Source organism: Crocuta crocuta, unplaced genomic scaffold, assembly GCF_008692635.1.
Source record: "Crocuta crocuta isolate KB4526 unplaced genomic scaffold, BGI_CrCroc_1.0 scaffold160, whole genome shotgun sequence".
NCBI lineage: Eukaryota > Metazoa > Chordata > Mammalia > Carnivora > Hyaenidae > Crocuta > Crocuta crocuta.
Genome location: NW_027527591.1, coordinates 3,366,213 through 3,390,174, shown reverse-complemented (window position 1 = coordinate 3,390,174; position 23,962 = coordinate 3,366,213). Strand labels below are relative to the sequence as shown.

The window sequence follows — 23,962 nt, the reverse complement described above, 5'->3', positions numbered from 1 at the left end:
TTTTTGGTTTTTTTTTTTTTTTTTTTTTTTTTTTTTTTTTTTTTTTTTGTCTCCAGGGCAATGGGCTGAACACTTCCTGCTGCAAAGAATTCATCTTCTTTGAACATTGCCCTGCTTCTGACCTTTGCTTTTCATTCCCAAAACCACAATCTCTACAAACCCAAATCACAAATAACCAACCTCAGGACTACAGGAAGCTTGCTTAACTGCGTTTCCCTTTTCCAATCTCTACCCCACTTCTGCTTTTCTTGCACACGCCTGCAGATAAATCATGAAAAATAGTGTGTCTGTCAGGTGGGGTGGAGATGTCATCCACTCTCTTGCTTAAAATCACTTGTAACTTTTTTAGTGTTTATTTATTTATTTTTGAGAGAGAGAGAGCGAGAGAGAATGTGAGAGCAGTGGAGGGGTAGAATGAGAGGGAGTCAGAATCCCAAGCAGGCTCCATGCTGTCAGCACAGAGCCCTACACAGGGCTCAAATCTATAAACCTTGACATCATGACCTGAGCCAATATCAAGAGTCATACATTTAACTGACTGAACCACCCAGGAGCCCACTTAAAACTTTTTAAAAATTTAAATGTATTAATGGCTGTCAATGTGCTCAATGAAGCTTTTCCAAAAATAAGTAAGATAAACTTCTCTTGTCCCCAGATTTAGCTGAAACATAGACTGTACTCCATTTCACCTTGGTATTCTCCCAAGATCCATTCCAATGTTCTCTGAAATCAATCAGTTTATCTCTACTTTTTATAATAGGAAAATCAAAAGCATCCTAAAATTAGTGCCCCCAGAAAATTTGAGAATTACTCTAGACACTAAACACACAGCCTGTCTTTATGCAAGGCCCATTTGTATATATTCTTCTTTTGAGAACTATTTACTCACAAATGGTATAATCAATATTTAAAATACAAACCTCACTTAAGGTATGCCATTTTACTTCCACAAACTCTGGTTTACTGTGAAATGATTATCCTCCCAAAAATTCTACAGGGTATTCTAGATTTTATGGTATACCTTCTCTATAGCCAAGGAGATCACCATCATCAAATAGTACTTGGTAATTCAGAACAAGCAAAGAAAACCTTTAAAGAGCAAAAACCTGCATAGTTCTTATAGCAATTCAAAATCTTAGACACTGCCCATAAATGTCTGGAGAAAAGTAAAGAGAAGTAAGTCAACTCTATGAGTCTAAGGATCATGTGAGTTTTTGCTTACGATTATAGCTTCAATGCTTAGACAGCGCTTGGTTCCCCCTAGTAAACACTTAAAATCCATTTCATAAATAGATGAATGAATGGCAGTCAATCAGTGAAAGGATAGAATTGTCAAATTATCATTAAGCTTTTGTTTTCTTTAACTTCCTTTCTTAAATGTGAGGTTCAAGGAAGTCTTTAAGGACATAGTAAAAGTTCAAACACAAGCTGTAATGGGGAAAATAATGTAAATGGCAAAGTTCTATAGCTGAATAGCCACAAGACTAGTTAAAAGTCTTTATATGAAAAGTATGAACAAAAAAAAATAAAATAAAGAGGGGGTACCTGGGTGGCTCGGTTAAGCATCAACTTCAGCTCAGGCCATGGTGTCATGGTTTGTGAGTTCCAGTCCCATGTCAGGCTCTCTGCTCTCAGCACAGAGCCTGCTTCAGATCCTCTCTCTCTCCCTCTCTCTCTCTCTATGCCTTCGCTGCTCATGCTTTTCTCTTTCTCTCTCTCTCTCTCAAAAATACATTTAAAAAAAGAGAGAAAGAGTCTTTTTCCCTCAAAGTAGCACTAGCAGCTTTTAAGCTAATATAATCAATGAGAATGATCTAATAAGTAAATTGGATTTTAAAAAATAAAACCATCTATCTTCATAGGTGATTTTGTTTTCTAGATTGCAAAATATTCTCTTTCTTCAGTGTTCTGTAAACACTGCCTAATATCAGCATTTAGCATGGCTCTGATCTTTCCCCTTGAATGAAAATACATGTTTTAATATCCTACATAAAAATTTCCGTCGGAAGGGATGTCATAGAATGTTAAATATAGAGCTTTGCCCTGCTCTAAGTAGGCCCAGGAGATGAGTGTGCCCAGTATCCTCTGTTAGCACTGGAGCAAGGTCAGTGCACAGTCGCGGCTCCTCCATTATCCTTTCTTCTGCCCTTCCCTCTGCTTCTGACCCTTCTCTTTTTCTTCTTCCTTAAAAGTCACACTAACAGAGCAATCACATTAATCATATCACTGGCAATAAGAGAGTAACCACTGCTTTCTTTTTCCCCTCTTAATCTCTACCAATTTAGTGACTGAAAATAGGGATCTCATTTCAACGGACCTTCCCCTCCCCCCCCTCCACTCAATTCCAAGTGAGATTAACCTCTGCATATTATTGGCCACTTGTCTTTTTCCTCTTGTGGAATGCCTTAGCCAAAAATCCCTTTGGAGGTGTTCCCATTTGGTTTATTGAGTCAGACTAATTTTTTTTTACATTTAAACCTTACTTAGGGGCACCTGGGTGGCTCAGTTGGTTAAGCCTCTGATGGCAGGTCAAGTCATGATCTCATAGTCGGTGGGTTTGAGCCCTGAGTTGGGCTCTGTGCTCACAACATGGAGCCTGGAGCCTGCTTCAGGTTCTGTATCTCCCTCTTGGCCCCTTCCCCACTCACACTCTGGGTGTCTTTTTCTCAAAAGTAAAATAAAACATTGAAAGAATAAAAAAATAAACCTTTTATAAGTTTCTGTGACTTAAGAAAGCTAAATAATCAGGCATGATGAAAATAATTTAGTAAACAGATATGGGATGATGGACCCTGTGGGTGTGGTTGCACTTCACTTGCTCATTTATTCAAATATCTTTTGTGAGTTTGTTTAGTACCAAGAATTAGACTATACTGAGGTGAGTGTAGGGAGTGAGATACAGTACTATACAGGCCTCTAGGAACTTCAAAAAATTAAAATATTTAGACATCATAAATGCTTCTGCTACTATGACTCACGCCCACAGATGAATACCTGCAATAATATTTGGTCTATTCTTTAAAGTTGAAAAAAATGATTATCTCTATTTGACAGCTGAGACATGACTGTTTTCAAGAAGAGCTCAGAGTCAAGCATGGTCTCTCTTTTTCCACTCCCACTCTGACTCATCCTAAATCCCAACCCGTCAAAGATCATCCTGCATGATCCTTGCCTAAATGTCATTGGCAGGAAGTTGAAAGAAACTGAAAGGAATTTCACATGTGTTGTCAGATGTTTAATTCTATCCTCGGCTTGCTTTCAGCGATGAACAAATGCAAGGAGGCAACCTGGGGCGGAAAGATTTCTGGCGCAAGATGTTCAAATCCCAGAGTGCAGCAAGTGACACCAGCAGCCAGTCTGAGCAGGATACTTCAGAATGCACCACTGCCCATTCAGGGACCACCTCTGACCGCCGCGCCCGCTCACGGTCCCGCAGAATTTCCCTCCGGAAGAAGCTTAAACTCCCCATAGGTAAAAGTATGTCTGTATTTATTTATGGATTCTCTTATTCCCTGCCATGTCCTCAAATCAGCTCATAATGAAAACAAAACAATGCATGGTAAGGTAGAGAAAGGGAAAGGCTTCAAGTCTTAGATTGGCTCATTTGTTCATTCATTCATTCATTCTTTTTCAGCAGGTATTTCTTAAATCCCTACTATGTGCATTTATCATGTGCAAACACTATACGAGGGATCAAGGATTAAATGGTGAACAAAATTAACACAGTGCCCTACTTTGCTGAGCCTAAAATCTATTAGGGGTGACAGTCACTAACGCAGATACAACTAAGCATAGTTGCAAACTGTAAATTTTATGAAGGAAATATACATTGTGCTATGAAAGCATGCAACACCACCTGGCCTAAATTGGGGGCAGGAAGCAGAGATCAGAGAAAGCTTCCTGGAGGAGGAGAGATTAAGATCTTCAGAGTACTGGGGAAAGAAAGAGGAGAGCGCTCTAAGTGGTAGCAGTAAGATTTGTAAAATGTTAGGAGGGAGGGAAGTAGAAGAACTAAGGTAAGAAGAGTGGCCGTATGACTGTGATAGAGCAAGAGGGACCAGGGCATGTGGACCCTACAGGTCAGGTTGGCTCTTCATCCTATAGCCCTAATAGCCTAGGTGGGATGTTGAGCAAGGGAATAACACAAACAGGCTAACTTTTTCTAAAGGATCACTGCTTGGACAGCATACTGGAGGGAGCACAAGTGGTTAAAGGGAGAGCAGATAGGAATCTACCTAGTAGTCCAGGTAGAGGTAATGGAAGCTTGGCCTAGGTGGTGACCATGTACAGAGAAGTGGACAGATTTCAGAAACACTTAAGAGGTAAAATCTGAGCTGTGCTGACAGCTCAGAGCCTGGAGCCGGCTTTGGATTCTGTGTCTCTTCCTCTCTCTGTCCCTCCCCCACTCATTCTCTGGCTTTCTCTCCTTCAAAATAAATAAGCATTAAAAAAAGAGGTAAAATCAATAGGACTTAATAGAAGATATGAAAGTTGTCAAGGAGAACTGGATGGAATATAGTTTTATCCACCAAAGAGGCCGAAGTTCTTTTTTTCCTGGTCTTACTCAGTCATGTAATTTTATGGCCCAACACTGAATATTCAAAGCATGTACATATTGAAAGCAATTTGCCTTCACTTCAATTTATACCAAGCCATATAACTTTCACTGCTTGCTGAGCACATGCTGACATTTCTTTTTAATCCATTTGGGAGAACATGCTATAATGGACTAACTTTTCAAAAATGATTAAATAGGAAACTGGCTGAAACGGTCCTCCCTCTCAGGCCTGGCAGACGGTGTGGAAGACCTTCTGGACATCAGCTCTGTGGACCGCCTGTCTTTCATCCGACAAAGCTCCAAGGTAAGCAGGACATCACTTATGTAAGAGAACCTTGGAGTTGCTCATAGAAAAATGTCAGGACTGAGAAATGCTAAACACCTGGATGGGCCAAATAAGAAAGAGTTAAAGACCCCGTCTTCAAGTTGAACAAAGTTTGGAAACTTAAATGAGCAATGAAAACTAAGATATCTAAGTAGTAGGCTATTATAGAAAGGAAGAAAAGAGTAACAAAAAATTTTAATAAAATTATAATGCAGATCTNGTACAATATAGTGACTCAACAATTCTATACATTACTCAGTGCTCATCATGATAAGTGTACTCTTAATTCTTATCACCTATTTCACCCACCCCACCATCCACCACCCCTCTGGTAACCATCAGTTTGTTCTCTGTATTTAAAAGCCTGGTTTTTTGTTTGTCTCTTTTTTGTTGTTGTTCTTTCTCTTGATTTTTAAATTCCACATATGAGTGAAGTCATTTGAAATTTGTCTTTGTCAAACTGACTTATTTCAGTTAGCATTATACCCTCTAGATCCATTCATGTTGTTGCAAATGGATTTCCACTCACCACTTTTACTCAACATAGTACTGGAAATCCTATTTATAGCAATCAGAAAAGAAAAACCAATGAAAGGCAACCAAATTAGTATTTCTCAGATATTTTAAACTTTTAACACATATGTGAAATTCCTGACATCTCAAGCTCCTCCCCAACTATCTTGTATTTATCTAATGTTTCCTCCTATGCATTAAAACACATACACATTCATCCTGTTTCTACTATTTTCACAACTACCTGAACCATGCTCCCTACTGAAAGGGATAAAGAAATTCAGAATAATTTTTCCCATTAAGTGTTTCTTCATAATACTATTAAGCATTGTAACAGCACATTATTTGGAAAAGGTAATGACTTATTCTCAGTGAAATCCACTTCCTACAAGAGCCTTACCTGTGCATGATCCACACTATAATTTTTAGTGCATGATAAGAGTTACATTTCTTTATATATAAATCATCTGCTTATATTATTTCTGCTTTGAATCTAAGACCAGTGTTCTTCTATATGTTTTAACAGTAGTACTTTGAAATTATGAAAAGAATATATCAACATTATGACATTTAGAAAATACATTTTCTCGTTTACATTTTTTTTTTTGCTAAAATATTGACCAAATATTGAGAGTATGTGAGGCCCATAGATTCCTTGCTTGCTGAAAAATTTAATACTCTTGGTCTAAAGGCAAGATTAAGAATACATCTTAATTCCTCAGGAAAAAACAAACAAATGTGTTATTTCACTTTAATTATAGGGCACTTTATGAATGAATTTATACTGGTTTTTATTTCATAAAAATTTGAAATCTTCTATTTGGCTGTCTTCCAGTTTGGTCTCATTCTGAATTGTATGGTTTTTAAAGGATGAATATGGCTTGTTGTTCATAAATATGTTTGGATTTTATCAGAATTAAACTCTAAGAACACCTCATTTATTCACTGAATTATTTTTATAGTACCTGACTATTTACTTTCAATCTATGACTGGATCCTCCTTCAAATTACAATTATAAGTGATATCTTTTTTGGTACATAGGAATACACGATACTTACTGACTAACTGGATGTGGAAATCTGAAGAACTGAAGTAATCTTCATATTCTAAACAACTTATTTGTCAAGTCAAGGGTTAGTGTAAACACAAAGCATTGCCTTTGAATTTAGCCAACTCACTACTTCCCTTTTCTTCTCAGGTCAAATTTACCAGTGCAGTGAAGCTTTCTGAAGGTGGGCCAGGGAGCGGAATAGAAAATGGAAGAGATGAAGAGGAGAATTTCTTCAAACGTCTTGGTAAATGTCATGCAGCCTAAGTTTTCATCACACAGAACAAAAATTTATTTGGATAAAATGGTCCATTTTCTATTTTTTATTGATTTCTTATTTCTTTTTTTTTTTTAGGAGAGGAACTTTTATTTACTTTATTTAGTTTTACAAATAGTTTATTGTCAAATTAGTTTCCACATAACACCCAGTGCTCATCCCCACAAGCGCCCTCCTCCATGCCCATTCCCCCTCCCCCCCACATCCATCAGTCCTCAGCTTCTGTCAGCATTCAAGAGTCTCTCATGGTTTGCCTCTCTCCCTTTCCCCCCACCATTTCTCCCCTTCTCCCCCTTGTTCCTCAGTTAAGTTCCTCCTAATCCTCCTATATGTGCAAACATATGATATTTGTCCTTATATGTGTGTTGTACTACTATAGCTTGTCAATTTCTTATCAATTTTGTTCAACAGACATTTACGGAAGACATCAGATTTGCAAAGAACTTCTCCTTCGGCTATCTATTCTTTGTTAAATCTAAGAGCTTTAAAGAACATTCAGATATCCATCTACCTATCCACTTAGAAATTCTGCACATTATATCCCTGACCAGTGTCCAGCCACCCACGGAACACTTCTAATGAAGGGGCGTCTATTACCTTACAAAGCAACTGGTTCCAGAACTTGACAGTTTTAATTGTTAGAAAGTCTTTCCTTATGTTCTGAAAATATTCTCATCCATAAATTTGATTCATTGGTTCCAGTTATGACATCTCTGGCCAAACACACACATATACACATATAATGCTAGCTTTGCCTATTATCTATTTCACATTCTCTCTTTTGATCTCACTTCTGCTGGTTAAACATTTCTGAGTCATTTTTTTTCCTTACATGGAAGTGTTTCTAGATCCATCACCATCCTTATTCCATTTTACTCTGTATTCTAATTAAATGATATACTTTACAAAATATGGAGCTTCAGAGGGACTGCAATACATCATATTTGACTTTATCAGTGTAATAAGTAGTGCAACTATTAAGGTCCAGGGACATAACAAGTGGATGAGCATAGTTTAAGTTTGCATTATCCATTTTTATATCACATAGTTGGCTTGTACTCTATTTTGGATTAATTTTTGCTAGTTCTCCTCCACATGAATGAATATCATACTATATTTTGATATGGCCATTATTTTTCATTTCAAAATAAATAAAATTTATTGTTTCATTAACTTGGTAGGTGGTTAAGTCATATGCCATGGAAAGAAACTAGGACACAGAACCCAAACCACATTGAATTTGGAAGCTTTCCTTCTTTACAGTTGTGCTATAAGGATTCATCTGCAGAGACTTACACATTTCCCTGTTTTCATCCAAATTATTGATATTATTACTGACTGGGACAAATATAAAGATATAACCTCTTATATAACCTCAAAATAATTGACTTTTATTAATTAACAATTTGTGGTTACAGTTTTTCAGCCAACCATTTACTTAATTTATTAGCAATTAGCAAACATTTTCCACTTCATAATAAAAGACATCATTAGATTTTACCAAAGAAAACTCACATCTTTATAACTCTATCTAAAGGAAATCTGCAGCTTAGTTCAATATGATGTATTCTTCATGAAACTATAGTGATTCCTATGATTACTTCTGTTTTGAAAAAAAGTTTCTGTTTGTCTAATTATCTCCTACAGAATTTGGCTAGGGTGTACATCAAAGTTATTAGTTTGTGGTTTCAAGAATCTTCCTAACAATCAGAACCTTTGTCATTTTCAGTTCTTATAGACTCTTTTCACTTTTATGGTATTCCAGAGTTTTACATATTGTTGTACATGTTCTTTATATTTCATTCACAAATAGAAAGGAATGATAGAAAAATGATAGAAAAATATGATATGGGATATTCATAAAGTCTGACTTTGAGATCAGTTTGTGTCCACATTACCCTAAATAAGACTGTGTATATAGAAGACAAAAAATCTAAGACTGCTAACTCAAATTTTATGTGCTTTTGACTGGCAAGAGAAGATAGCTTACATATCATCATTATTCTTTGCCCATGTTCTCTGGCTAATTAAAGATTATAGGGGCACCTGGGTGGCTCAGTTGGTTAAGCGTTCAACTCTTGATTTGGGGGTCAGGTCATGATCTCACTGTTCGTGGATTCAAGCCTTGCATAAGGCTCTGCCTTGGCATTGCAGAGCCTGGTTGGAATTCTCTCTCTCCCCCTCTCTCTTCCCCACCCTTGCTCTTGAGTGTGTGCTTGCTCTCTCTCTCTCAAAAATAAATAAATAAACTTTAAATTTTTTTAAAAAGAGATTATAAAAGGTCTTCTGTGAGGTAATTCCTTTGGAATCTCTTGCAGAAGCCAGGTATCCCTAGCTCTTCTAAAAAAAAAAACTTAAAAAAATTACCTATTAATTTTACTACATTGTAATTTGCAACAACTAACTGCCTTGGCCATGCAAGCATTTCTATCTCTGGATCTGCTTTTGCCTGCCTTTCTCCTTTTCTTTTCTTCTTTTCTTTTCTTTTCTTTTCTTTTCTTTTCTTTTCTTTTCTTTTCTTTTCTTTTCCTTCCTTCCGTCTTTCTTTTCCTTTCCTTTCCTTTCCTTCCTTCCTTCCTTCTCCCTCCCTCTCTGTCTCTCTCTCTCTCCCTTCCTCTTCCTTGCTTCCTTCCTACTTTTCCAANCTTTTCTTTTCTTTTCTTTTCTTTTCTTTTCTTTTCCTTCCTTCCGTCTTTCTTTTCCTTTCCTTTCCTTTCCTTCCTTCCTTCCTTCTCCCTCCCTCTCTGTCTCTCTCTCTCTCCCTTCCTTCCTTGCTTCCTTCCTACTTTTCCAATCCTTATGCATAAATGATTCCTGTGCATCCATTATAGATATATTGTCCTTTTCTTTCACAATTGTTTTAATTTAACTGTATATTGTCTCTGGTTCTTTAAAGTTGTTGAAGAAAACAAGCATCAAGCATTCTTACTTTTAATTTAAATGTAGTACTCAAAATTCACTGAGTTAAGATGAAATGCTACAGCCAGTAGGATTTCTTTAAAATCTAAAAAATTATTCAGTTAATGAAAAATATATCTGAACATTTACCAACACTGAAATTGCATTTATAATAAGCTTTTTCTTGATTAAAGATATTCCACTTTAGAAATCATATTGTCTTTGAGGGAAGATATTTTATTAAAGCAATGTGTTTTTTTAACCAATTTATAAAATTCACTGAATATCTTCTTTGTGCTCAGCTCTGCTATAAATTTCATGGCAAATGCTGCTTAAAGAAGTACTATATTGTGAAATATCCCCTTTTTAAATTTAACAGATTATAAAAACTGTATTCTATATAAATTTATAACTTATATGTCAGTAAATTTAATGTAAAAAATAGTAAATAAATGCAACTATAATGTTCCAAGACAAAAAAATTAATCATTTTGTTCAAGGAAGACATGAGGCATCCTTCCATCCCAGTAAGTTTATATAAAAGATTGACAGGAGATGTATTTTATAGCCAAATCACTTTTTAACATTTCTTTAGTATTACAACATAGAATGCCAACTGGGGACAATTTTACAATGAGTTTGTAACATGTAAAATGTTGATTTATTTCTTACTAAGTTTTCCTGACATAATCTCTGCCTTCAGCGATATAGAAAACTCTAGCATCCTTCAACAAGAACAGTTGTGTATTCTGAGGATGCTGTGTGGTGTAATGGTAAGAGCATAAGCTTATGGTCATTAGGTCTGGATTTGAACGCTGACTTGATAACTTTTTCTTGCATGAACTTTGACTGGGCTACTTAACCTGTCCCTTCTTTCTGTATCTCTCTGTCTATGTTCTTACTACTCTGTTCTCTCTCTTTCTGTCTCTTTCTCTTTTTTTTAATCATCTTTAAAGATTCATTTTTAAATAAATGAGGGTATTACAAAAAATAAATTATAAAATATTTCATACAGTATGTGGCATGTAGTACGTGCTAAAAATGGTAGCAAATATATGGTTATCCATTAATGCTATATAGATACAATGGAAATTTTCCATTATAAATAGCTTTTTCTTACAAGTGTGATTCTTATGTCCTGAGCTCATAGGATTCTGCTGATCTTTATACCTAAAATAAATATCCATCATTCTGAGAAGCAAAGAAAATAGGTTCTTCCTGACAAAGATTGTTTTGATCACTTCTCTCTTCATTACTTTACTTAGACTCCTTAACCATATTGTTTCTGAAGTTCTTTTGATCAAAATAGTACTTCCTTTGGTAATATTAAATATTTTCTTTTAGAATTTATTATCTTGTCAAATAAATATTGGGAAAAATTATACTTATTTTTAATGCCTCCTCTAATAAGATTATGGCAACTGTTCTTAATAAATGAGTTAAATAAGAATAAGTTTATTGACCATACATCCTGTCTTATAGATTAGTTCTATTACAAATTTGAAGCAGTTATCACCTAATGTTATCACCTAATAAATCTTAATTAGAGTAACAAACCAACAGGATTAATTTAAAATATATTATTTGAGGTATATCTTAAATTCAGAGTTAAAGGGACTGCTAAGGGCATGCTTTTAACAGATGAGATTTCTGCTGATATGTGCAACTTAAAGGGCTGTATATAAATGACTAATAAAGTGGACTATAGATAGGAGAAATAACAGGAAGTCACTGGTTCTGGTAGTTTTGATAATGCACCGTGAATAAATAGAGTAACATTTTGAAAGGGAGCTGTCTAGGAAATGTTTTCTCCTTATCTGTATATTTTAGCTCTGCCTCCTTTGAGATTCTGTCTTCCAGAAGCTACTTCATTTTGCAATTAATACAAAATATGTCACACTAATTGAAAAAAAAAAAGTGCCAAAGGTGTTGAATATGGAATTTTGAATGTGGGACATTTGCATCTGAAAAGGAAGTATGCCCATAAGAAATGAAATATGGGAAATTTTGATAATGATATTTTAATTATATTATGAAGCATTTTTTGTGCTTATGCAAATTTTCAAACATAGACAAAAAGTAAAAAGGATAGTCTAATGAATCCTAAATATTCATCACCCATTTGCAAGAATAATCAAAATTTTCCATATTTGTTTCATCTATCTTTCATGCTTTTTAAAGGTGTTTTACAATAAACCCCAGACATACATATTTATTCCTTGCAATGATGCAGCATGGGAAAAATAGGGCAATAGGTGGAAGGGATCAGGGTATTCTTAACAGAAGAGTTGGCATTTCTGGAGATCAGATCTGTGGCATCTCAGTGAGAACCTGGAGTTGGTAACCACAAATGAGTGGTGCAAGCTGAAATTAAGGGATACTCTAAATTAGTGATTCTCATCCTCGGGGTGTATTCTCAGGTATCAGAGGTACATTTCAGAATCCTGAGAAGGGGCTTGGATGGGGTTTTAAAAACAATATTCAACATAATGCCTTTATATAAGAGATTTTTTTATATGTATATATCTAAACAAATATATATAAATTTATCTAATATATATAACATATATATATATGTTAAAAGCTATAGTAAAGTTAGGAGATATTTAGGTCTTTAGAATGTGCCTTTGGATAAAAGTAATGAAAAACAATGCTTTGTATCATTTTTTTCTTAATGTATGATCCTTAGACTTTCTGTAGTCAATAAATTATGTGGAGTGTTTGTTAAAATATGCATATTCCCCAGACATGGAATCAAAATCTCTAGGATAACACCTGATATTCTGTATTTAATAAGCTCTAGATCAATTCCTATTCATAGAGAGCTTAATTATGGAAAAGTAAGTGTGGGGAGGGATCAGTGATTCCCAAATCTCTGGCCACAGATCTGGGTCAGGCTGGCTGCCTTGTTATCTTCCGAGAGGTTTACAAAGCACAAATTTCTGCACTCCACTTCTAAAAATTCTGATTCTGAAAGTCTGAATGAGATTCAGACTTACTAGGTAATTTTGATATATAGGCAGGTTTAGAGATTCTGGAGTTAAATGACCAATGTCAGATTCTTTACAAAAGTCAGTGATTCTTTGTATTATAACTGAGATATCAAGTTCCTATCCTTGATAACAGATTTGAAATTTCACAGGGATTACATCTTCCATAAAATAGAAGTTAGTTGTCAATTACAGGAAGAGTAATTTTAAATATACTAAGAGCTCTTGCCAGTATTAGAGAGGAGACCTGGTAGCAAAATGATCAGATCTTATATTTATGTAAAACTCGGCACATGCATATGCTATGTATCACCAGATTTCCCAAAGTCATGGTACATCTAAATCAGGCATTAGGTTGGAAAGGACGGAGGTGGAGTCAGGGAGAAAGTTTCAGGCCAACACTACAGAAAACATGCTGTTATAACTTTGAACCTCTTTTTCAATCTATGATCCATTATACTCTCTCTTCTTCATTCCTCTACCATGGGAAAAATGCTACAGGTTGCCACAGTTTCGATGACCATCTGTCTTCCAACCAAGATGGTGGAAAAAGCAAAAACGTGGTGAATCTTGGAGCAATCCGACAAGGCATGAAGCGCTTTCAATTTCTATTAAACTGCTGTGAGCCAGGGACAATTCCTGATGCATCTATCCTGGCTGCTGCTTTGGATCTTGTAAGTTGTTAGAAGAATTTGCCCAGTCTGTCTCCCATCACAATTAATACTGCTAATGGAGGAAAGCATGAGTCCCTAATCTTAACCCTATCTGTGGAGTTATCTTTTTTTTTAATTAATGCTTTATAGTTTTCAGAGGACAGGTCTTTCACCTCCTGGCTTAAGCATATTTCTAGATATTTTATTATTTTGGGTGCAATTATAAATGGTATTGTTTTCTTATTTCTCTTTCTGCTACTTCATTATTAGTGCATAGAAGTGCAAGAGATTACAATATATTAAATATGTGCCTTGTGACTTTACTGAATTTATTTATCAGTTCTAGTAGATTTTTGGTAGAGTCTTTAGGGTTTTCTATATATAGTATCATGTCATCTGCAAATGGTAAAAGATTTACTTTTTCTCCAATTTGGATGCTTTCTATTTTTTTGTTCTTGTCTAATTGCTATGGCTAGGACTTCAAATACTTTGTTGAATAAAAGTAATGACAGTGGACATTCTTATCTTTTTCCTAATTTTATAGGAAAAGCTCAGTTTTTCACCATTGAATATGATGTCATCTGTGAGTGTTTTGTATTTGGCCTTTATGATGTTGGGAGTTTTTTTCAAGAATGGATGTTGTACTTTGTCAAATGCTTTTTCTACATTTATTGAGATGATAATATAGTTTTTGTGGGGGTTTTTTTGTTTGTTTGTTTGCCTTCCTCAGCACCAATGGTAAAAAGAGGAAGAAAGGTGGTGAGATAAAAAAAGAAAAGGAAAAATTTTAATAAATTTGCACTGAGAAGTAGACTGTATAGCATCATGATTAAAAGGATATGAGGGCTCCTGAATCTGACTACCTAGATCAAAACCACTCTGATATTTACTAGATGAACTTCTGTAAATGAAAGTAAGAGCAATAATGACATGCCTACCTCTTCTGGCTAGTGTTAGGATTAAATGAGACATTAAATAGAAAGCCCTCATCACAGTGCCTGATAAGGTAACTGCTTAATAAAGTAGGTCATTATTATTATTTTGTTATTATTAGTTTTAGGTCTGCCATGTATTAATACTTAAACATCTCTCAGCCTTGGTTTCATTATCTATCAATTGGAGGAAAGATATGAAGGAAAGATCAGTTTAAATTAATTGTGCAGAAATGCTTTGAACTTCATGATATTCTATACACTTGTAAGGGTTTAAATAAAGTTGATCTTCTTTAGAAAGGGTTTCTGTCAGGTAATCTAGGCCCAGATTCGAACTCAGTCTCTCAATTTCCTTTATTTACCTCTGGTTTAATAAACTCTTCATACACTGTATAAATACTGGGCACTCAATACCAGAGAAGCATCAAGAATAAGTCTTTTATTTTTTCTTTTTAAAAGTATAAACTAAAACAGACTTTTTTAAAAAACAAAAAAATTTAAGGCTGCCTATAAATGATCCCTTTTCCAGATTTTGTAGCACATGAATAACTGATCAGTGGCCACCCATATTTTACCTTGAAAAAAAATCCAAACCTAATCATGTAATTTATGACATTTTTTTCTGTAACATTTGCAGCTTTTGGTCTCAGGATAGTGACCAACAAGATATGTGGTTTCACTTAAGCCTGAAACACAAATACCACTGTAATCACCCAAAATGATAACTTGTATAATATTTCTCAGTCAGTTCCCCATTCCCAGATATTGGCCTTTGAGGATATTTGTGAATTACAAAATGTTCCATGTGTATTGATGTATGCTTTGGTTACTATAAAATGTGAAGAATCATGAGCCTTCGGGAGAGCTGAGGCTGGTGGCAATTAATCAAAGAACAAGGTGCCTGTCTAAAGCAAGAGTTTGACAAGGCAAGGAGCCAATCCCTTGCTTTTTAACTAGCCTGTCACTCCTTTGAGTTATGCAATGAATTTTTTAATCACTATTGACTTATTCCAAAAGGAGCAGATTAAAATAAATAAATGTAACAAATTCATAAGGAAAGGATAAACAATTGAACACATAAGGAGTAAGCATGTGAACAGCCAGTTCATCAAAAATACTAACACCCAATAAAGTATGCCTCATCTTATTTGCACTTAAGAAATACTCATTAACATGTCCATGAATTCCTATATTCCAACTATCAAAGTTTTAATGATTAGAAAGTGCTGACAGGGTATAAAATGTCAGACACCACTGCATGATGTTGGTTAGAAGTGAAAGCAGCAGGATTTGATTACAGAATAGAAGGAACTCAGAACGACAGGGTAATAATGAGATGGCAGTAATGGTGAGTGGAACACTCCTTGCCCCCTCCCTGATAGTAAGTAATTTTAGAGTGGATGTTGTCACAGAGAAGGGGCAGTTCTCTACATATTAATTATATCAAATGGCATGAGTGGTGGAATAAAAAGCGGCTTAAAAGATATGGCCCAATGTGGCTTAAAAGATACACATCATATAATAATTAATTAACTCTACCGATATCTTTTGAGAGCTTCCCATGTGCCATACCTGGCGCCAGCTGTTAATAATGATATAGCAAAACTCAACTTGTTTTGAACCTTTCCTTATGATCACATTTGCATAGTGATCCATTTCCCAGCCTTCTTTTTTTTTTTTAATGTTTATTTGTTTTTGAGAGAAAGAGAGAGAGATAGCGTGCAAGTGGGGGAGGGGCAGAGAGAGAGGGAGACCCAGAACCTGAAGCAGACCTCAGGCTCTGAGCTGTCAGCACAGAACCTGATTCAGGACTCAAACTCACAAATCGTGAAATCTTGACCTGAGCCAAAGTCAGACACTTAACCGATTGAGCCACCCAGCTGCCCCTCCGACCTTCTTAATGTACAGCATTCTAAGGTTGGTAAGCTAATGATTCACATTTATTGTGTGCCTACTGTTTCCAAAGGAAAAAAAGATTGAAGCTCAGAAAGACGAACTAACAGGCCAGGGCTACACAGCTAGCAAAGGATAGAGCCAGATTAGACCTGTGTGTGTCTTTAAAGACTATATTTTGGTTGTCTCATTAAAAAATTATGTGAGATAACTATAAGAAGTTATTTTAAAATATGCAAAATAATAAATTCTGTATTTTATACATGGTAATTTAAATGTAAGAAACTAAAGATGACAGAAGTTAGTTGAACTCACAGTAATAATTGTGCACTCGCACTTTATAGGTAGATGGTTTAAGCTATAATGTTCCAAAGGTACTGTCATGTCTATCTTCGTGTCAATCCTAAATCATAACTACTTTGGGAGATTTTTAGACAAAGTGGGGCATCAAATTTCTCAAGCAACTGCCTAATGAGATTATGGAAAATGATAAAACAAATCATTTTATTTCAAACTGTTGAAAAATTTATAGAAAGATAATAGACACAGCTGTCTATAGAACTTGGAAAGTGATGGCATGATAGCATTTAAACAACTATTAGTCACATAAGCACCTGAAGACAGAGATAATAGGTTGTCCTTTAGTTGCTGGGAAAGTCTAGGTAGGCCCCAAGTTCAGAGATACTGAGCTGAAATCTGCACAGAAGTATATATCATGGAATGAACTTTATTGAGAAGTCTTTTCATTCAAACATTTCCACACAAGAGAACAAGAGCCAAGGTGATTTTGCTCAAGGTCAGATATGCCAGTCAGGGCTAAAACTGGATTCAGAGCAGAATCTTCTGATTCCACTCAGGATTCTTGTGGCAATAGCATATGCTTTCTTTGGATAGGTAGATAGCTTCATAAGTAGGTAGATAGGTAGGTAGGTAGGTAGGCAGGTAGATAGAGAGAGAGAGAGAGAGAGAGAGATAGAAGATAGAGAGATAGATAATAGATAGAAATACACATATAGAAATAATAAATCAGAATGAGTATCTCTTTATAGATTAAGAATACACTTAGATGAATATGGTCTCCAGAATAAAGAAGATTGTAAATGACTTTTAATGGTCCAAAAGCATTTGAATGTTTTAAAAAGGTTCTTTTACACATGAATACATGATGAATTCATAATCAGAAAATATAGGTTTTCAACTTTAAAGATTCATACCACATATTCACTCTCTAAACCAGTATTTCTTTTTTTTTAAATGTTTATTCATTTTTGAGACAAAAAAAGACAGAGCATGAGTGGAGAAGAGGCAGAAAGAGAGAGAGACACAGACTCTGAAGCAGGCTCCAGGCTCTGAGATGTCAGCACAGAGCCTGACGTGGGGCTCGAACTCGTGAACCACGAGATCATGACCTGAACCAAAGCTGTAACTGACTGAGCCACCCAGGGGCCCCACTAAACCAGTGGGGAAATTTTCCCAAGAGAAGTATACTTAGAGACAAAATTAAGCATATAATATCAAAAGGTTCATGGATTCCCCCCCAAAACCTATCCATTAAAACAAAACTGTTAAGAATTCAATCTCAACTAATTGCATTATTACTGGCAAAATGACACTTTTTAATCAAGTAATTGGACTTATTAGTTTTATTAATACTTATTGGTGTTATAATAACAGAATAATTACTTCCTATATGGAATACTTAGGAATTGTATAAGATATGTGGGCATGGGAGAAATATGAGGCTTGTCACAAAGAAAGCATTTAAGGATTTGAAAATTAATCCCAATAGAACAAATTAATACTGGTTTCTGAATGGCAATTATTTTAAGACGAATACTGATGAATACTTTGATAATCAAGTCTCTTGGGTGTTGAGATTTCATCCCTCCCACCAAATGTTTTCATACCTATTTGATTTCCAACTGCTATAATGCTTAAAGTTTTCAGGGAGATGAGGTTACAGGGGTTTTCAGATACAAGTACACTCTTTTCCTGCCTGTAGCTTGACTCCTACCACTAAGTTGGGCTGAATCCCATTGAAAACTTAAAATTTATTTTACTTCACCAAAATATGACTATTACCAGACTAGTAGATTTCCTTTTCCTCCTCTCCTTTGGAACCTACACTGGCCCTGCCTGACCTTCTCAATCTTATAAATCTCATGGTAAGAAATAAAATAAAGGGGCTTGATGCTTATAAGCAGTGTCTTTGAGTCTCAAAGAAAAAAACATTTTCTGATCATTGTAGATGTTTAGTGATGGGGTAGTTCCATTGAGAAGTGATTAGCTCTTTGTCACTAGACTGGATTCAATGGGGACCACTCTACAGGGACCTCAAGAAGTGGATGGTTTGTATGATTCCCTTTCATGACTGAGTCTTTGATTCAAGGTCAACGCCAAGGAGTGTACATAGGTCAGAGGTCAGAATTCCAGATGTTAGAATCAGTAAAGGTTTAACGGAGTGCAGTTGTTTCCGTTATCAGATGAAGAATCCAGGTAGAACTTGTTAGTTGGATAAAAGAGATAGACAACACGGTGGTAGTGGTGGTGGTGGTGGTGGTGGTGGTGATGGTGGTGATGGTGGTAGAGGATGACCATAGTAACCTTTTCATTATACTTGATAGATTATAAAGCACCTTCACATTTATTGCCTTGTTTATATGAGAGAAAAGGAACCAGCTCAGGGAATAGTCCTGAACTAAGGCCACACGTAAATCCAGTTTTTCAAATATGGAAAAGTAAAGGAACTGAAGTCACTGATGAATTCTGATGAGCACCCTGAGGACAGGGAACAGAGCTATGTGTCCTGTGTGCTTGAATCAAGGTAGCCTTCTGTGTTTACAGTCATTGGCACAAGTATGACAACTGCAGTTATTCGTACCTGTTCATCTGGGTTGAGTTTCTCAGAATTACTCTTTCACAAATGTCCTCCACTATATGTAAATTTAGCTTTGTTTCTTCTGTATCTGGCTTCACTTAGTATCTGATTTCATCTGCCTCCTGGCTTTCAGAAATGCCTCACTGTTAAAATATGTTTTATATGTTTTACAATGCATTTGTGGTTTCTGTCATATATGTATATGAATATGAATAGAAATTTCTAGCAAATAGAAATGTGAATACAGAAATACCTGTATTTCTACCATATAGAAATATATAGACAGGTAGGTGTAAATATAAATGACATAGATGGATAGATTGCTGATCAATAGATAAACAGATGAGACCCAGATCCAGTTAATAGATACAGATATAGGCATACTTCTAGATTCTACCGTTTCATCTAATGGGATTTGGGAGAGAAGGGAAAGATAAATGTGTTCATTTCATTGTCACAATCCATTCCAACACTCTCTCCCTTCTCTCCTTTATTGTTTGCTTCTGTTGGATGTTGTATTATTTTTAAGTGCAGCTTAAACACAATGATTGCATTATGCTATAATTTTTATTTCAGAACAGTTTTCCATGTTTTATTGCCTTAATCATAGAATGCAAATGTGACTTTTTCAATTTGCAATTTTCTTCAGAATTAAAAAGTATCATTAAATGAAAGAAATGTTAGAAATGTCAACATTCCAAGTCTTTCTGAAGTTTTGGCTTTAAACAATTCTCTTATTGCTCTGACTACTCAACTTGGGGATAATTGGTTTAATTTTAAGTCCAGCACAGCTCTGCCTCACACTCTTTCTTTTTAGTACAAAGTTAATAGACACAACTGTAAAGCATTTTAGAAAAGACATGTTTTAGAAAAAATTCATTTTGTCTCCAGGTTTATGTAATCTACAGGCACAAAAATAGAAAAATTAAACAGTTCTAACAAAAGGCACTTCTGTCTATTTTCTATATAGTTCAGATAAAACATTCTGCTTTCTTCATAGTTCACATGAAATATTCTATCCTTTTTTATTCAGTTGAATATATAAATTGTACACACATAGTGATTTCTAATTTAGTAGCATGAATAACACTAGTATTCATTAGGAGAAATTACAAGACTGCAAAAAGTCAGTGATATTATAGAATTCTCTCTGGTCTGGGATGGAGAAAACTTAATTCTTGGTAAATTACATGGCCTTATAAATAGATAGCTTTAGGAATAATTACATAATTTTTTTTCAAACTGCAGCACTTTGGAGAGTAAAAGGGAATGGTATCGAGAATTATATCAGTTAAACAGAATAAACTGGAAGTCTGGGGAAAACAAAACGCTGGTTCCCATAGATATAGTCACATTATCAGGTTCACGGCATTGAATTTGATCCACATAGGGGCTTTCCATCACAAGACTACTTGGTGATCAATGCAAATTAGCTACTTTCCAGGAAATAGAAATATACATGCATAAGAGGAGCTATCAAAGTGAAATCATATTGTGTTTTCTTTTGAATCATAAGAAAGGTTGAAATAATTCAGTAGAAATCAAAATTAAATCATAGTTTTAGTTTTGATTTCTACTGAATTATTTCAACCTTTCTTATGATTCAAAACTAAATCATGAAATTATTCACTTGATTCTAGTGCTATTCTTATATAATTGAATTTTTTTTAAAAGATCCTAACTATGAAATGTAGCATAAAAGTAATATACATCATAAATATGAAAGTTGAAGGGAAAAAGTTTTAATGTCACATATCCACCACCACCTTAAAATAGGACATTTCCAGTTTTTTAAAGTCACTTGAATTCCCTTCCCTAATCATACATTCCCTGCCTCCTAGGAAACACTGCTCCCTTGAACTTTGTTTTATCTTTCCTATGCTTTAATTTACCACATGCACTTATATCCCTAGGAAATACATTGTTTCTTTTTGCTTTGTTTGCCTAGTTCCAAAATTCATTTAAGTTAAATCATGCCACCCTCTTACTCTCAACGTTACCTTTGAGTTCATCTTCTTTGATGCTTTGCCATTAATACATTCATTTTCACTGATAAATGATATGATATTTCTTTGTTCGAATATGTCAGTTTACATATCCATTCAATGTTAAATGTTTAATTTTTTCAAAATTTTGAACAATGCCTTCATGCGTATTACCGCATATGGGCCTCGATTTACAGTTTTCCAAATACACATATAGGTGGAATTACTGAGTCATAATTTTACTGTCTGATACCAAAGTGTATTTCAAAGTAGTTGCAGCAATTACTGGCACCAATATTGTCATAGAAGGGGATGTTCCTCTGTGTTCTTGTCAGCACTTGTATTGTCCAACATTGTTATCTTCACCAATCTGATGAATTAAAGTAACAATACTTTATATTTCAACTTCAAATCTCAAATGCTTCCTTATAGGTTTTTACCATTCATGTTTCACTTTGGTGAAAGATCCCATGTCTTTTGTTTATTTTTTACTGGAAGATTATTTAAATTTTATTGATAATTTTAAAAGAGTATAGATATTGTCAATAAGAATCCATTTTCTGTTCTCTACATTGCATTATTTCCAATTTGTGGCTTATATTCATTTAATTCCTTATACTAAATTTTAATAAAGATAAAATTTTAATTTGATTCATTAAAATTTTCTTTATGGCTAGCAATTTTTTACGTCTTTTTAAAAAAATCCCAAGGCAATAAATATATTCTTATTTTTTCTTCTAAAAGTTTTAAAGTTTACATTATATACCAAAGTCTTTAGCTAGAAGATACTATGAGATTGGTATGATAGGAAATTGTTTCCTTAATCCTTTTTTTTTTCCACATCGAAAATAATTATGCTAGCCTAATGACTAGTTCATACTTTATTCTCTGATGTGCAGAGAATTCATTTCATTTATTGCTTTGAATTCATAGTATTAACTTAATTATGTGTCAGATTTTCATATATGCATGAGTGTAATTCTGAGGGTTTTTGTTTTTGTTTAATGTTCTATTCCCCTTGTACCCTAAGTTAAACTACTCTGTTTTAAAAGCTAGAACTTTTAACATCACCTAAGCTATTCAAGACTCTTTGCTCTTCAGTGTGAATTTTATAATTAGGCTGTCAGGTTTCATGAAAATCCTTTGATTTGTTCTTGGAATTATATTGAATTCATAGATAAATATAGAGATAACTGAAATTCAAACTGAAATTCATTTGTGAATTGGTTAGTCAAAAGTTCTTCTTTCTGAGTCAGTGTAAGTAATTTTAATTTTTTTAGTAATTTGTCAGTTTCACCTACATTTTCATGTTTTGGGACATAAAATTTATCAAAACATTTTCTTATTAGTTATTAATCTTTGCAGCATCTGTAGTTATTTTATCTGTTTTTATTTCTAAAATTGTGAGGGTTTTTTCTTGATTTGGCTTGCCAGATGTTTGTCAATTTTATTAGTTTTTTTTTAATGGTCTTGTTGATTCTGTGTTATCTTTGTTCTCAAATTTATTACTTCTTGCTCTTTATTTTCTTCTCTTGTTTTGAATTCATCGTATTTTTTAGCTTATTGGCTAATTGCTTAGCTCATAATTTCATTTTTTCTTTTCACAATTGATCATTTAGCTATTAATTTGCCTCAAATACTACTTTGACTACACATCATAAATTTTGATAAGCTGTGTTTTTGCTATAATTTATTTTTAATTTATTTTTTTTCTTTAATGAAATTAATGGGATCTTTCTTTCTTTCTTTCTTTCTTTCTTTCTTTCTTTCTTTCTTTCTTACCCATGGGTTACTTAGATGTGTACGTGTATGTTTTAGTTTCCTAAATACAAGGTTTTGTTAGGTATCCATTTGCTATTGATTTATAACTTTGTTTTTAGATATTGATTCTTTGGAATCAATGTAGGCTTGTTGTATGCACCAGAACACTATCAGCTTTCATAAATGTTCCATTTGTGGTTGAAAAGAATGTATAGTTTCCAGTAGTATTTTATATTCAAATCTCCATTCTTATTTACTTCTTACTGCTTGCTGTGTTGATCACTAAGTTGTGTTTAAATCTTCACCCTGATGGCAAATTTGAGGGTATTTATACTTGTACTTCTGACAATTTTTATTTATTTAGTAGCAGTTTAGAAGTATGGCAAGTATCTGGTGCTATGAGCCTTTTATTACTAGCTAGTGACCCAGTTTATTTTTAGTAAGATAGATTTCTTTCTGATTCCAGTACAGATGAAACCATTGTAGTTGGTTAACATTGGCTGCATATGTCCCTTTGCCAAACCTTTACTTTCAGTTTTTCTGTATGTTTGTGTTTTAGGTAGGACTCTCATAAAAAACATATACTGAATTTTTTATACCACTTTAAGAATCTTTTCCCCAGGAAAATTTAGTACCTTTGCACAGATTATGATTGCTCATATAGATTCACCTCACTTTTTTTTTTGCCTATTTATCACATTTTTCATTATTTCATTGTATATGTGTTCTATTTATATTCTCTTTTAGATTATAATGGATTTAGTTTTATTTCTATTGATTTTGTTGGTTTGGTTTAACTTTGTTTTATTTTTTTCCTTCACTAGATTGGAAATTATTGTAATCTCTTTTTATTTGAAGTCTATAATTAGTATCTATATTCTTCCCTCAAACAGTAAAATACTGTAGAGTATTTTAAACCCATCTATCGTTTGAGATTTAGTTCTATCTTGTTTTTATTTTAACATTGACAAAGTAGACAATATTTTTATTGATTTTCAGGAAAATTATTTTTAAATTTACCCAAAATCTTAGCATATTCTCTCTCACCATTTCTCCTTGCATCTTATACATTCTTCCTAAGATCCATGTCCTTCTGAAGGAGACCTTTCAGAAGTTTCTTTAGTGATAGTCGCTTGGCAGTAGCTCTCACAAATACAATTTACTGGAAAATGTCTTTATTTTGGTCTCATTCTTGAAAGATATTTTTGCTGTAATTATAATTATAGGCTAACATTTTCTTTCTATTACTT

The 23,962-nt window shown here is 34.3% G+C and overlaps 1 protein-coding gene across 3 annotated transcripts in view; it reads left to right on the top strand.

Moving 5' to 3' along the window:
• The window catches only part of UNC80 (unc-80 subunit of NALCN channel complex), a 225,310-nt gene that overhangs the window by 68,386 nt on the left and 132,962 nt on the right, over window positions 1-23,962 (top strand). For 2 of the 3 annotated variants that reach the window (XM_077771360.1, XM_077771356.1), the window contains exons 19-22: window positions 3,263-3,477; window positions 4,756-4,862; window positions 6,596-6,692; window positions 13,112-13,284. In XM_077771360.1, coding sequence (XP_077627486.1) covers window positions 3,263-3,477; window positions 4,756-4,862; window positions 6,596-6,692; window positions 13,112-13,284 — 592 coding nt within the window. The remainder of the gene's footprint in view (window positions 1-3,262; window positions 3,478-4,755; window positions 4,863-6,595; window positions 6,693-13,111; window positions 13,285-23,962) is intronic. The other variant, XM_077771350.1, reaches the window with a different exon arrangement.